The sequence below is a fragment of the Puma concolor genome, chromosome C1 (assembly GCF_028749965.1).
Source record: "Puma concolor isolate L17-30 chromosome C1, mPumCon1.1.hap2, whole genome shotgun sequence".
NCBI lineage: Eukaryota > Metazoa > Chordata > Mammalia > Carnivora > Felidae > Puma > Puma concolor.
In genome coordinates this window covers 4,381,462-4,394,037 of record NC_141674.1, presented here as the reverse complement: position 1 = coordinate 4,394,037, position 12,576 = coordinate 4,381,462, and the positions used below count along the sequence as shown (strand labels likewise).

The 12,576-nt window shown below is 50.4% G+C and overlaps 1 protein-coding gene across 2 annotated transcripts in view; it reads left to right on the top strand.

The window, feature by feature from the left end:
- DNAJC11 (DnaJ heat shock protein family (Hsp40) member C11) overlaps positions 1–12,576 on the top strand; it is a 69,485-nt gene that overhangs the window by 53,346 nt on the left and 3,563 nt on the right. The window contains exons 7-12 of one of the 2 annotated variants that reach the window (XM_086715552.1): positions 696–769; positions 3,863–4,052; positions 4,635–4,720; positions 4,969–5,085; positions 6,136–6,192; positions 12,248–12,403. In XM_086715552.1, coding sequence (XP_086571678.1) covers positions 696–769; positions 3,863–4,052; positions 4,635–4,720; positions 4,969–5,085; positions 6,136–6,192; positions 12,248–12,403 — 680 coding nt within the window. The remainder of the gene's footprint in view (positions 1–695; positions 770–3,862; positions 4,053–4,634; positions 4,721–4,968; positions 5,086–6,135; positions 6,193–12,247; positions 12,404–12,576) is intronic. The other variant, XM_025912121.2, reaches the window with a different exon arrangement.

Sequence of the window (12,576 nt, the reverse complement as noted above, 5' to 3'; positions counted from 1 at the left end):
TTACAGAAATCCAGCCTCGAGAAACTCAGCGTCTCTGTTCCCTTCTGGCAGAAACCTGTAGGGTCTTCCCGCCCCCTGCCCAGTTCAGAAGGCAGGTGCTGTGTCCGTGCTCTGCTCCACTGATTGGCGGTCATTTAACAGCCAGCTTTGCTGAGCACATTGAACTGCGCCAAATGAACACTGAAGAGTTGCCTTGAAAGTCACCCAGACAAGTAGATGAGGCAGCCAGAATGGGCTGGACCTCCAGGGCTGAGTGAGGGACCACTGATGACTTAGCTCCAGACGCCTGAGGGCTCTCTCCAGTCACCCAGGAGACCCTCAGGCAGTGAAGCAGAGCAGACCGGGAACGCAAGGGAGGGGGGGCTCCCCCGCATCCGACCGCCGTGGGCAGCTGTGCAGATGGCAGTGAGGGCCATAGGGAGCCAGTCTCCCCTTGTGACCAGCAGAGGCCTGCAGCGTTTTCATTAGAGGGGCTCCTTTCTGAAACGTGCCTCCTTTGGATCTGTGGAAACAGTCCTCCATTTGGCAAAGGTGAGGAAGAGGTGTTAAGAGTCTTCCAGCTCCTACTCTTAGAGCCCTGGCAAGGGCCGATGGCAGTGAATGAAAAGGAATTATAACCAGAGGTGCTTACCTGAGACCTGGGTTGCTGCTGTGAGAGAAAACACTAACACCTTCTCTTTTTCTCTTTTGAACAGTTAGAATTTGGAGCAGGGGATCTGCAGGGACCTTTATTTGGTCTGAAGCTGTTCCGTAATCTCACGCCAAGATGGTAAATATAAAGAGAGAAATCCTCTTTGTTGGTCCTTGTGGATTAGGAGACTAGAACCTGTGTGTTCTTTTTGCCAAGGTCATCCGGACTTCGCTTTTCTGTCATACAAAGTCACCGGGGGGCAGACCCTGTGGCCCTGGCGTGGGGCCAAGGCAGGGTACCTGTTGCAGAGAGCTCCGGGTTGGCCGGCGCGGGGAGGGGTCGTCTGCTGCTCGTCCCCATCCGGGCCACGCTAACACTCCATGCTCCGAGGTTTCCTCCTCTGTGGGGATGAGGCCCCTGCCTACACACCGGGGGCACTGAGGACCAGGAGAGAGAGACTGGAGGGAAAGCATATTCATGGGGAAGTTGGTCGGTGGCCTGAAATATTTATGAACTTGTGGGGATCGTTTCTTTGTCCTGAGAATGTTTCAAGTTCTGAAAAGGGTCTTTATTAAACAGTGAGAGGGCGTCTGGGTGGCTCAGTTGGTTATGCATCAGACTCTTGATTTCAGCTCCGGTCTTAATCTCAGGGTCATAAGATCAAGCCCCTCATTGGGCTCTGCGCTGAGTGTGCTTAAGATTCTCTCTCCCTGTCTCTGTCTCTCTCACTCTGTCTCACTGTCTCAGAACAAAACACTGAGCACTTGTGAGACTGCCTGGCAGTCAGTGAGATGTGCAGATGCTGGCACTTTAAGGCCCACTCGTAGAACTGTACATCACTCCCCTTCTAGAACCACAGAGATGTCCTTATTTCCCACCTGTGTGAGCTCAGATAAAAGAATTGGGTGGAAGGTGAAATAAAACCTCTTTCTTCTGGAGGAGAAAACAGTTAAAGGAGCCCTGAGATAGGGGTGCCTGGATGGCTCAGTCAGTTAAGCATCCGACTTCCACTCAAGTCATGATTTTAACGGTTCGTGAGTTTGAGCCCCACATCGAGCTCTGTGCTGACAGCTCAGAGCCTGGATCCTGCTTCGGATTCTGTGTCTCCCTCTCTGTCTGCTCCTCCCCCGCTCACTCTGTCTCTCTTTGTCAAAAATTAAACATTAAAAAAAAAATCTTTTAAAGGAGCCCTGAGATAGTCCGTGTTTGCAAAGCAGGGTTTTCACTTGCAGTCGGGTGTCTATCTGCACACCCACCAGGTTCTTCAGGGGAAGACCCGTCCTAAGCTTGTCTGCATAATTCTGTCACCCCTGATGCCAACCCAGAGCACAGATTCCTGCCCCCACCCTTCACACCAGTCAGGTCCTTTGACAGGCCTAGGAATCTGTACTTTGATCCAGCACCCAGGTCATCAGACGCACTTAGGAGACACTTCACTGAGGGAAATCTGTTGGCCATCTCATTCTGGTTGAGCCTCAGAGTGAGTGGTCGCCAGGGAGGGGGGCTAGGGCTGGCTGGTTACCAGCCGTTACAGGTTTGGAAACTAAATTTCATCATAGTGCCCAGTAGTTTATGAGACTTGAGAATGCAAATGTGTAGACAGGGATACCAGGGCGTTGATGCAGTGTCTGCTCTTCAGGGTGCCCTGATCCTAGGGTCGGGCTATTTGCAGTCCAGACTAGCGATCAGAAGGTTGGTTTGCGGTGTAGAATCAGCCCCGAAAAGGCAGACGGCCTGTGGAGTGTTTTCCGTCTCCCAGTGCCTGCCTGGCTGCCTGGCCGACCTCTGTCTCAAATTGGTCTCTCTGTGTAGGACGTGCTGGATAAAAATACTAAATCGTATTACTTTAATTAAACAGGAATCTCAGTCTTTACGGTTTGATTCTTCTATTTTTTTTTTTAATTTTTTTAAAACATTTATTTATTTTTGAGAGAGAAACAGAGCATGAGCCGGGTAGGGGCAGAGAGAGAGGGAGACACAGACCAGGCTCCAGGCCTCGAGCTAGCAGCACAGAGCCCGATGTGGGGTTCGAACTCACGAACCATGAGATCGTGATCTGAGCCGAAGTTGGACGCTTAACCGACTGAGCCACCCAGGCACCCCTACAGTTTGATTCTTTTAAATGTCACTGTTTTAGGCTTTAGTCTGTCTCCTCCCTGTTTGCCTCCCCTGACCCCGCTGTGGCTGAAGCAGAATAACACAGCTGTCACCTGGTGTGACTTGAGAGAAGCCAGGGAAAGTTTGGATTAGGGGCCCTGTAGAGAGGAGGAGTAGGTTCTTAATTCATTTGGGCATGAGCGGTTACTGAAAGTTTGCAAGAACACTGTGATCACAGCTGTCACGTTTATTATTACTTAATGCAACAGTGACGCCTTGCAAGCTTAGGAAAGAGACTTTGGCAATCTGGTAGATACTGGGCTGTTGACTGAGTCCAACGGCTGTTTGCTCACCTTTTAATGCTTTGGGTAAAGTGTGAATTCCTTTGTTTTTGAAATGAAATACCTTTTTTTAACCAGAAGATGGGGCTGACTCCTTTGGAAACCAACTTCCGAGGCCTTTCAGGGCAAGTCGTTTACTGTACTGGCTTCTCATGTGCACGGCCATGGGTGGACACAGGAGTCACATGGGCAGTCTTGGAAAAAATACACTGATGCCTGGTCCCCCACCCCAAAACTCTGACCTCATTGGTCTGGGGTGGTCTCCGGGTAAGGGGTCCTCTAACTTTGCTGCACATTAGAATCACTTGGCAAGCTTTAAAAACACTCCAGGCCTGTAAATCAGCTCCCTGGGGCATGGGAGCTGACCATCAGTACTTTTTAGATTAGCCAGGTGATTCCAGTGTGTAGCCAGCTGTGGGACCTGCCCGCCCGCCCGCCCCGGCCTCCGCTTCCCCTGCTCCCGCCCTGACATGATTCTCAGTTGCAGTCAGATTAGACCCACTGGTTTCCAGAACGCGGACATTCAGGGGACTCTTTGGCTGTAGTTACAGTCCGCATAGGATGGGGCGGGCAGTACACATCAGCAGGGAGGGTTGCTAGGAAGATTACAGCAAGGCGTCTTCTCACTCTCTCAAGGACAGGCTCAGTGTCCTGCTTTCCTTTGGGCCACTGGCTCGGGGATTCATGGACGGGAGGGTGAGCAGGGTCTTAGCCTGGCAGAGAGGAAGGGACCAAGAACGGCTGAGAACCAGGTGTGTCATCCAGGACCCTTTCGATCTGTGTGTCCCCCCAGCTTTGTGACGACAAACTGTGCTCTGCAGTTCTCCTCCCGTGGGATCCGGCCTGGCCTTACCACCGTCCTGGCCCGGAACCTGGACAAGAACACTGTGGGCTACCTGCAGTGGCGGTGGGGTATCCAGTCGGCCATGAACACTAGCATCGTCCGGGACACCAAAACCAGCCACTTCACGGTGGCCCTGCAGGTGAGGACAGAGCCGCCCCCTCGTGTGTCCCTTACGTCCCTCACCCGGATCTGAGCACCCGTGGGGGCCCTGGGGGGCAAGTTCTGTTCACACGCACTCAGTGTCGAAATGCTGTTGTTGTTCTCAGGCTCCCAGGGTAACTGTGTTCCAGTTACCCTAAAGCAGAATGCCCTTTTCACATCTTCTAGTAGGAGAAGCCCACAGAATCAGGGTGAGAAAGAGCACAGGTTGGGAAGCGACCCCCCAGAGCAGCAGAGTTATGCACTCAGATGCCACTGCGGTGGGCAGGAGCACAGGGTGTGAGAGGACCCGCCCCCCCTCAGCCCTCACCACCTGCTGCCGTGTAAGAATGCAGGCTCCTTGTCGCAGAACGTTTTCTTTCCGTGAGAAGTCAGGAAACTGGATTTTTAAGTGAACTCTCCCAGCTTTTAAATATTGGCCTCTAATAAATCACACTCAGACCGCGGCCCCTGCCTGAGAGGCTGCCCGGGAAGGGAGCTCCGCGGCCGGTGTGCGCACAATACCCACCTTCCCGCAGAGTCGCGGCCGCTAGCCCTGCCTTCTCTCCCTGTGTCTTCCCAGCTGGGAATTCCTCACTCCTTTGCACTGATCAGCTATCAGCACAAATTCCAGGATGATGATCAGACTCGCGTGAAAGGATCCCTGAAGTAAGTCCTGGCCCGGCTGACCGGAAGCAGGCCTGCTGCGCGTGGTACGGGGGCTTCCAAATGGCGGGCCGGACATGACCATCCCGCGGTCCCCGCCCTGAGGAACTTGAGTCTCGTGGAAGAACTGCGCCCCTGGGTGTCACTCGTGATCCCCTCCGGGTGGGGGTGGGGAAGGCGAGAGGGAAGGACAGGAGGGGGTGGGGTGGCCTCGAGGGGCCCGACTTGCTCAGGCCGCATGCTCCCTGCAGGGCCGGCTTCTTCGGGACGGTGGTGGAGTACGGAGCGGAGAGGAAAATCTCCAGGCACAGCGTCCTGGGCGCGGCTGTCAGCGTGGGAGTCCCTCAGGGCGTGTCTCTCAAAGTCAAGTAAGTTGAACTGGATCTTTCTGGCCCAGGCTTATCTGGCAACTTGTAACTCACCTGGGCTTCACCCACCTTAAGGATGAAAGAGACTTTGCTTTGTGATTATGTTCTTAAAGAGATGGTTGCTTCTGTCTCGGGCGGGTAAGCAAACGTCAGGGAGTCGCTCAGGGTCTGAGTCTGTGGTCAGGGACCTTCCACGTGCTCCGTGGCCCGCCTGCATCTCTCCCTCCCCGGAGGCCCCCGTGCTGGCCCCACCCGCCCACTCATCGACAGGTCACACGTGTGATGCGTATAGGGTCGCCATCAGCGGATGCGGCAGCCGCGTCTCCCTCGGTGCCAGAGCACTGCCGCCTGCCCACACCCTTCACCGCTGCTCCGGTGGCGCTCCTTCCGGCCTCTCCCTGCCGCCTCGGTTACCTGACCGGCTGGCTGCTGCTAAATGGCAGCATCAGGGCAGGACCCCAGGCTCCATCTGTGCAGACTCCCTCCGCAGGTGGCCGCATACCTTCCTGCACTGACAGCTCACGTTTGCAGCCCCAGCCTGGCCCTCCCCCACACCTGCAGCCCCTGTATCCCAGATCACTGCTCGGATCCCCCGGACATCCTGTGTCGACTCTCGATGCTTCCAAAGCCGCTCTGCCCGGAGCCTCCCTGTGCTGGTCGTGAGAGCCCCAGCCTTCGAGGTGTTCTGTGCGAAACCTTGGAGTTGGCCCTGGCCGCTTTTTCCCCACACTCCAAAGTTAATGTATCTCAAAACCCACCTGGGCTGTCCTCGGGAAGCATCTCCTGAGTGGGGCCGTTCCTCATGCTCTCTGCTCCCACGGTCTCGTGTCTGAGTTACTGCTCTGTCCTCCTGGCCCACGTCCTTCACCCCCTGGTGACCCTGCTCTCCACACGGGCAGAGCATGTAGGTCAGTGTCTGTCACTCGCTGCTCAAACCGTCCGTGATTCCCTCAATCCCTGGCCAAAGCTCGAGTCCTTCAGGACTGTCCGTGATCAGGCCCTCGCTTCCTGCTGACCCCTCCTCTCCCATATACCCCTTCTCCACTCCAGCCGCCCTGGCCCCCGCGCCGCTCCAGAGAACAGCAAGCCCACTCCTGCAACCAGACTGTGAGTTGCTCTTCCTTGGTCCCCAGATGCCAGCACGGCTGGATACTTTGATTCCCTCGGGGCTCTGCCCAGAGGTCACCTGGGCAAAACCATCCCTCATCACCCTGCAAGAGCTGTACCCCTCGCTTTGCCCCAGGCAGACCTTTTCTGTTTGACCCTGTCTGTCCTCCACTGCACCACCTCCCTCTGATCAGCCGTCCGCCTCGCCGGCCCTCATCAGGAGCTCTTTAACTTCGTTGTATTCTGTACAGTACTCCTAGAGCCTAGAACACAGCCTGGCACTCGAGAGAAACTCTGCAAGAGAGAGAGAGACAGACAGGAAGCAGAACGTGCCTCATCACGGTGTGGGAGAGGAGAGCCGCAGCGGGCCACCAGTATCGGAGCCGCATCGGGCCTCTCTCCTCTCAGTGACCTGAGGCCCCCTGAGACTTAATAAAGAGCACACAGAGGGCCGACAGAATTTTATTCTCAAATTGGGACCACTGACGAGACCATTCTCTGATTCCGTCTCTGTTTTTAAACACGTGTCCCATGCAGGTATTACATGACACAATCTGAATTCTCATCCCGAGAGTGCCGCTCTGCCTCTCGGAAAGAAACATTTTCATTTCGTTTCAGCTGAGTCCCCCGTGTCAGCAGGCTGAAATGTCCAGACTGTATTGTTGTATAAACCAAAGTTTTCCAGAAGGCCCTGGAGTTCAGCAATAACATGTGATCTGACTTTGCTAACTCTTCTCTTATGTTCTGTTTATTTGGTGAATGACAATAATTTTTGAATGTTAAACCAACCTTACATTCCTGAGGAAAATTCTTGATCTCATAATGATATCATAATGATCACGATATAATACTTTTTATATATTGCTTGATTTGGTTTACTAGTATCTTACTAAGGATTTTTCTATGGTTTTTTTTGTAAGTTTTTTTTAATGTTTATTTATTTTTGACACAAAGAGTGTGAGCCAGGGAGGGGTGGGGAGCGGGGGGGGTGGGCAGAGAGAGAGGGAGACACAGAATCCGAAGTAGGCTCCAGGCTCTGAGCTGTCAGCCCAGATCCCAATGCAGAGCTCGAACCCACAAATCGCAAGATCGTGACCTGAGCCACCCAGGCACCCCTGTATCTATGTTAAGGGACACTGATGGTAATTTTCTTTTTCTGTTATGTGTTTCTCAGGTTTTAGGATGAGTTATGGCAGCCTGATAAAATGAAGTGTTCCTTCACTTTACTTAGGAAGTGTCACACTTCACTTAGGAAGTGTTCCTTCTTCCTCTGTTTTCCGGGAGGGCTTGTGTAAGAATGATTTATTCCTTAGGTTTCCTAGAATTCACTAGTGGAATGAGCAGAGACTGAAGGTTCTTTGTAGGGAGGTTTCTGAGAATGGATTCAGTACCTTTAATAAATCCGGGGCTTTTCCAGTTTTCTCTTTCATCTCATGTCAGCTTTGTCACTGTGTTTTTCAGAATTTGTCGGTGAATTCAGCCGGTGAATTTCTTAGCATGAAGTTGCTCATAATATGCCCTTATCCTTTTAATGTCTGTAGTTCTCCGTAGATGAGCCTTCATTCCTCACGTTGGTAATTTGTGTTCTTTCTACCTTTTTTGTAACCAGTCTGGCCGGGGCACTTAACTTTCAAAGAACCAGCTTTGGCTTTGTTAATATTCTCTATTGTTTATCTGTTTTCTATTTCTTTATTCTTTATTCTTCCTTCTACATATTTTGGTTTCACATTGCTGCTTTTTCCAGCTTTTTAAAGCCCAGCCTTACGTTACTAATTTGACATCTTCCTTCTTTTCTAATATAAACTTTTGAGGCTTCACACACTGCTTTGCTCCATGCCACAAATTTGGATATGCTGTATCGTTATCATTCAGTTCAAACTGTTTTCTAATTTTACTTTTAGAAATGTATTGCTTAATTTCTAAATATTTGGGTTTTTCTGTATATCCGATTAGTGATTTCAATTTAATCTTATTTTGGTCAGAGAATGTTCTGGTCAGAGAATATTGTGTATGGTTCCAGTCATTTTAAATATATGGAGACTTGTTTCATGCCCCACCATGTAATTGACCTTGGTGATCATGTGCACTCAAAGAGAACGTGTATTCTGCTGTAGTTGGATGCAGCATTCTTTAAATACCCGTGGGTCAGGGGGGTTGACAACATTCACCAGAAATCAGAAGTTCTAGGACTTCACGGATTTGGGCAGATTTCTATCAGGTGCTAAGAAAGTGTTAAAATGTCCTGCTATGAGTGTGGAATCCTCGGTTTCTTCCCCAGTCAGTTTTGGCTTTGTGTATTTTATCTCGAGCAGCGCTCTTTGGAAGCACCATCACAGTCAAGACCTAGAACATTTCCATCGTGTCCAGAAATTGCCTCTTGGTCTTTGTGTGGTCTCCCAGGCCCTGGCAACCACTGCTCTGTTTCCACTCCCTATATTTTCGCCTTTTTCAAAATGTCATATGATTGGATTCATACAGTGTGAAGCTTTTTGTGCTTCTTCCGTGAGTATAGTACTTTTGACATTGTCCTGTTTGTTTTTTTAATGAATCCCTCTCTTTTTTTTTTTTAATGTTTATTTACTTTTTTTTCTTTATTTTTATTTTTTTATAATTTTTTTTTAACGTTTATTTATTTTTGAGACAGAGAGAGACAGAGCATGAATAGGGGAGGGGCAGAGAGAGAGGGAGACACAGAATCGGAAGCAGGCTCCAGGCTCCGAGCCATCAGCCCAGAGCCCAACGTGGGGCTCGAACTCATGGACCGCGAGATCATGACCTGAGCTGAAGTCGGATGCTTAACCGACTGAGCCACCCAGGCGCCCCAAATGTTTATTTACTTTTTGAGAGAGAGAGAGAAAGAGAGCAAGCCAGTGAGGGGCAGAGAGAAAGAGAGAAATCCCAAACAGGGTCTGTCCCGTCAGCATGGAGCCCAGTGCGGGGCTCGAACTCAAGAACCGTGAGATCGTGACCTGAGCCAAAACCAAGAGTCAGACACTTAACTAGCTGAGCCACCCAGGCGCCCCTGCCCTTACTGTTGCATACGTCAGTAGTGTGTCCTTTATTTTTATCGCTGTTTGGAATGACATTGTTGATGTACCACAGTTTATCTGCTTATCAGTTTAAAGATACTTCATTTGGGGGCGCCTGGGTTCCTCAGTCGGTTACGCATCCAACTTCAGCTCAGGTCATGATCTCATAGTTCGTGAGTTCGAGCCCTGCATGGGGCTCCGTGCTAACACCTGGAGCCTGGAGCCTGCTTCAGATTCAAGGTCTCTCTCTCTCTCTGCCCCTCCCCCGCTCATACTCAGTCTCTCTCAAATATTAACAAACATTAAAAAAAGGGTTTTTTTTAATAAACATATTTCACTTGTTTCCAATTTTTACCAACTGCAGATAAAGCCAGCGGACCTTCAGATGCAGGTTTTGTGTGAACAGAAGGTTCCATCTCTCTTGGGTGAACACCTTGGAGCACACCCACTGAGCCGAAAGTAGGTGTGTGTTCCACTTGGTGAGAAAGTAGCCAGCTACTTTCCAGGTAGTGGCTTCGTGTTACTTCCCCAGCAGTGGCCTGCCATGAGAGTGAGAGAGAGAGAGAGAAAGAGAGACGGGGGAGAGAGAGAGAGAGAGAGAGAGAGAGAGAGAGAGAGAGAGCGCGAGCGCGCACGCGTGCTCCGGCCGCTCCGCACCCTTGCTGCCTGGGCCGCTCGCCTTGCGAGCACTCGCTGCTGCAGCAGGTGTATGAGTGTCTGCCTGACGCCCATGACGCTGGGCATCTCCAGGTGCTTGTTTGCCATCCGTCCTTTTTTTTTTTTCTTTTTCTTTTAAGCAAAGTCTTCATTTAGATCTTTTGTCTGTTTTCGGGTTGTTTGGTCTCTTTTTTTTTTTTTTCGTTTTTTTTTTTGCCTGTTCTTCGTCAATTCTGGAGTTGCGTTTCTTCCGAAGGATGTTGTCCCTTAACAGATTTGTTCTTTCAGTGCTCTGAAGATGTTATTCTACTGGTTTCTGGCCTCCATTCTTTCTGATGACACATCAGTGGTCATCTGAATCATTATCCCCCTGCATGTGAGGTCTTTTTTTTTTTTTCTGGCTGTTCACCTTTCTGTTCTGTTTTTTTGTTGTTTGTTTTTCACTTTTGTTCCTCAACAGTCCACACCTAAAATGTACCTACATGTGTTTTTGCTATATTTATGCTGCTTGCGGTTTGCTAAACCTCTTGCATCTGTAAATTTATTCCTACATGAAATTTGGAACTTTTAGGCCATTAATTCTTCAAATATTTATTCCTGCCCCACTCTCTTTCTGGGACCCTAATTACTTAAACTCTAAACCTCTTGAGGCTCTGCCCATTAATCTTCAGTATTTTTTTTTCCTCTTTGTTCTTTGTATTGGATAATTTCTGTTGATCTGTCTACAAGTTCACAGATGTCTGTCCTCTCCAGTCTGCTGTTCAGGCCATGCACTGAATATTGTCTTTGAGCATAAAGAAGCTGCTCTCTAAAATCCTTATCCAGGGGCACCTGGGGGGCTTAGTCAGTTAAGCATCCAACTTCGGCTCAGGTCGTGATCTCATGGTTCGTGAGTTTGAGCCCCACGTCGGGTTCTGTGCTGACAGCTCAGACCCCAGAGCCTGCTTCAGATTCCATGTCTCCCTCTCACTCTCTGCCCCTCCCCTGCTTGCCTACTGCCTCTCCCTCAAAAATAAACAACATTTTAAAACAATAAAATACTTATCTGCTAGTTCCAGCATCTGGGTCGTCTGGGTTTGGTCTCAGTTCATTATCTCTTTCTCTTGTGTATCTAGATGTATAGAGTGGTTTATATTATTGTGGGTAGGGCCGCCTGGGTGGCTCAGTCAGTCAAGCGGCCAACTTCAGCTCAGGTCATGATCTCACGGTTCGTGGGTTCAAGCCCCGCGTCGGGCCCTGTGCTGACAGCTCAGAGCCTGGAGCCTGATTCAGATTCTGTGTCTCCCTCTCTCTCTGCCCCTCCCCAACTCACGCTCTGTCTGTCCCTGTCTCTGTCTCTTAAAAATAAATTAAATAAATAAAATTTAAAAAATTAATTAAAACATTAAAAACAAATACAAATATACTGTGGGTATTGTGAACAGTACATGGTAGAGACTCTGTAGTCTGTTATGATTCCCAGAGAAGCGTTAATTTTTCCTTTTTAAGGTAATTAATTTGGCTGAAGTCAGACTGCAAACTGGAACTCACCTGTGTGGCAGCAGCTAGGCCAGCACAATTATTTCACTGTCCGCTAAGGCCATGGATAGACCAGGGACCGCTAGGGGTTTGTGCCACATATATACCAAGAATTTAGGGTTCCCCATCTCTGATTCCCCTTGTTGGAGGGCCCCTCTTCCCATCTGCTGTGGTTGCCTCCAAACTCTGAGCGCTGGGTCTGCAATCTCCTAGAACCACCGAGTTCTTTCCAATGTTACCTGGCCACCGGTAGCCCGCCGAGACCTGTCCTCAGGCTAAAAGCTGTTAACGAAAACCGGGAAATTTCCCAGTGCTCTTCCTCGCTCTAGACTTTCAGGGTCCTGTGTCCCCACCGCTCTGCCCAGAGATCTTGTTAGTGGCCGCAGTTCGCAGGGGTTCCCTGTGGGGTGACTGCTCCCAGAGGCGCTACTTGACCGTTACTGGACGCGGAAGCTCTTGAACTTGCCACCTTTGGAAATCTTCACACGCTTCTGTCACTTCGATAAATTGAGGGCTGAGATGACCCTGCCTCCAGGACCCCTGGAGGTGCGCGCTCCCGTCTCCTCGGGCCACCTTCACTCTGGTCACGTGGTTGTCGTTGCTTTGCCCTTGAGGTTAGCAGATAGTGTGACCTTTCTTCCGTCACAGACTGCAAATCCAGCAACTGCGCTTTGGAATCGAGAGCAGAAGGTGTGTCGCTCACGAAGCCAGTGGGCTCCGGGTTCCTCATAACTGGTGGTGTTCAGTGCGTCTCTTTCCATGACTGCGGTCTCCGTAACCCTGCCCTGGAAACGTGACTCCTCCTGGAAACGTGACTCCTCCTGGGCGTTCTGTTTTGTTTTTGTTTTCAGGTTAAACAGGGCCAGTCAGACTTACTTCTTCCCTATTCATTTGACGGACCAGCTCCTTCCCAGCGCCGTGTTCTATGCCACCGTGGGGCCACTCGTGGTCTACTTCGCTCTTCACCGCCTGGTCATCAAGCCGTACCTCAGGGCTCAAAAAGAGAAGTGAGTTCAGAGCATGTCACGGGCACGTCCGTAGACAGCTCTGTGCTTCGGTTTTCCTGCCTTTTAGACGGAGATGATGATACTAGAACCTACTCAGAGGGTTGTTAGGAAAATTCCATTAACTAATCCGTGTAAAGGCCCAGCATGGTGTCCGGTCCGTAGTAAGTGCTCAG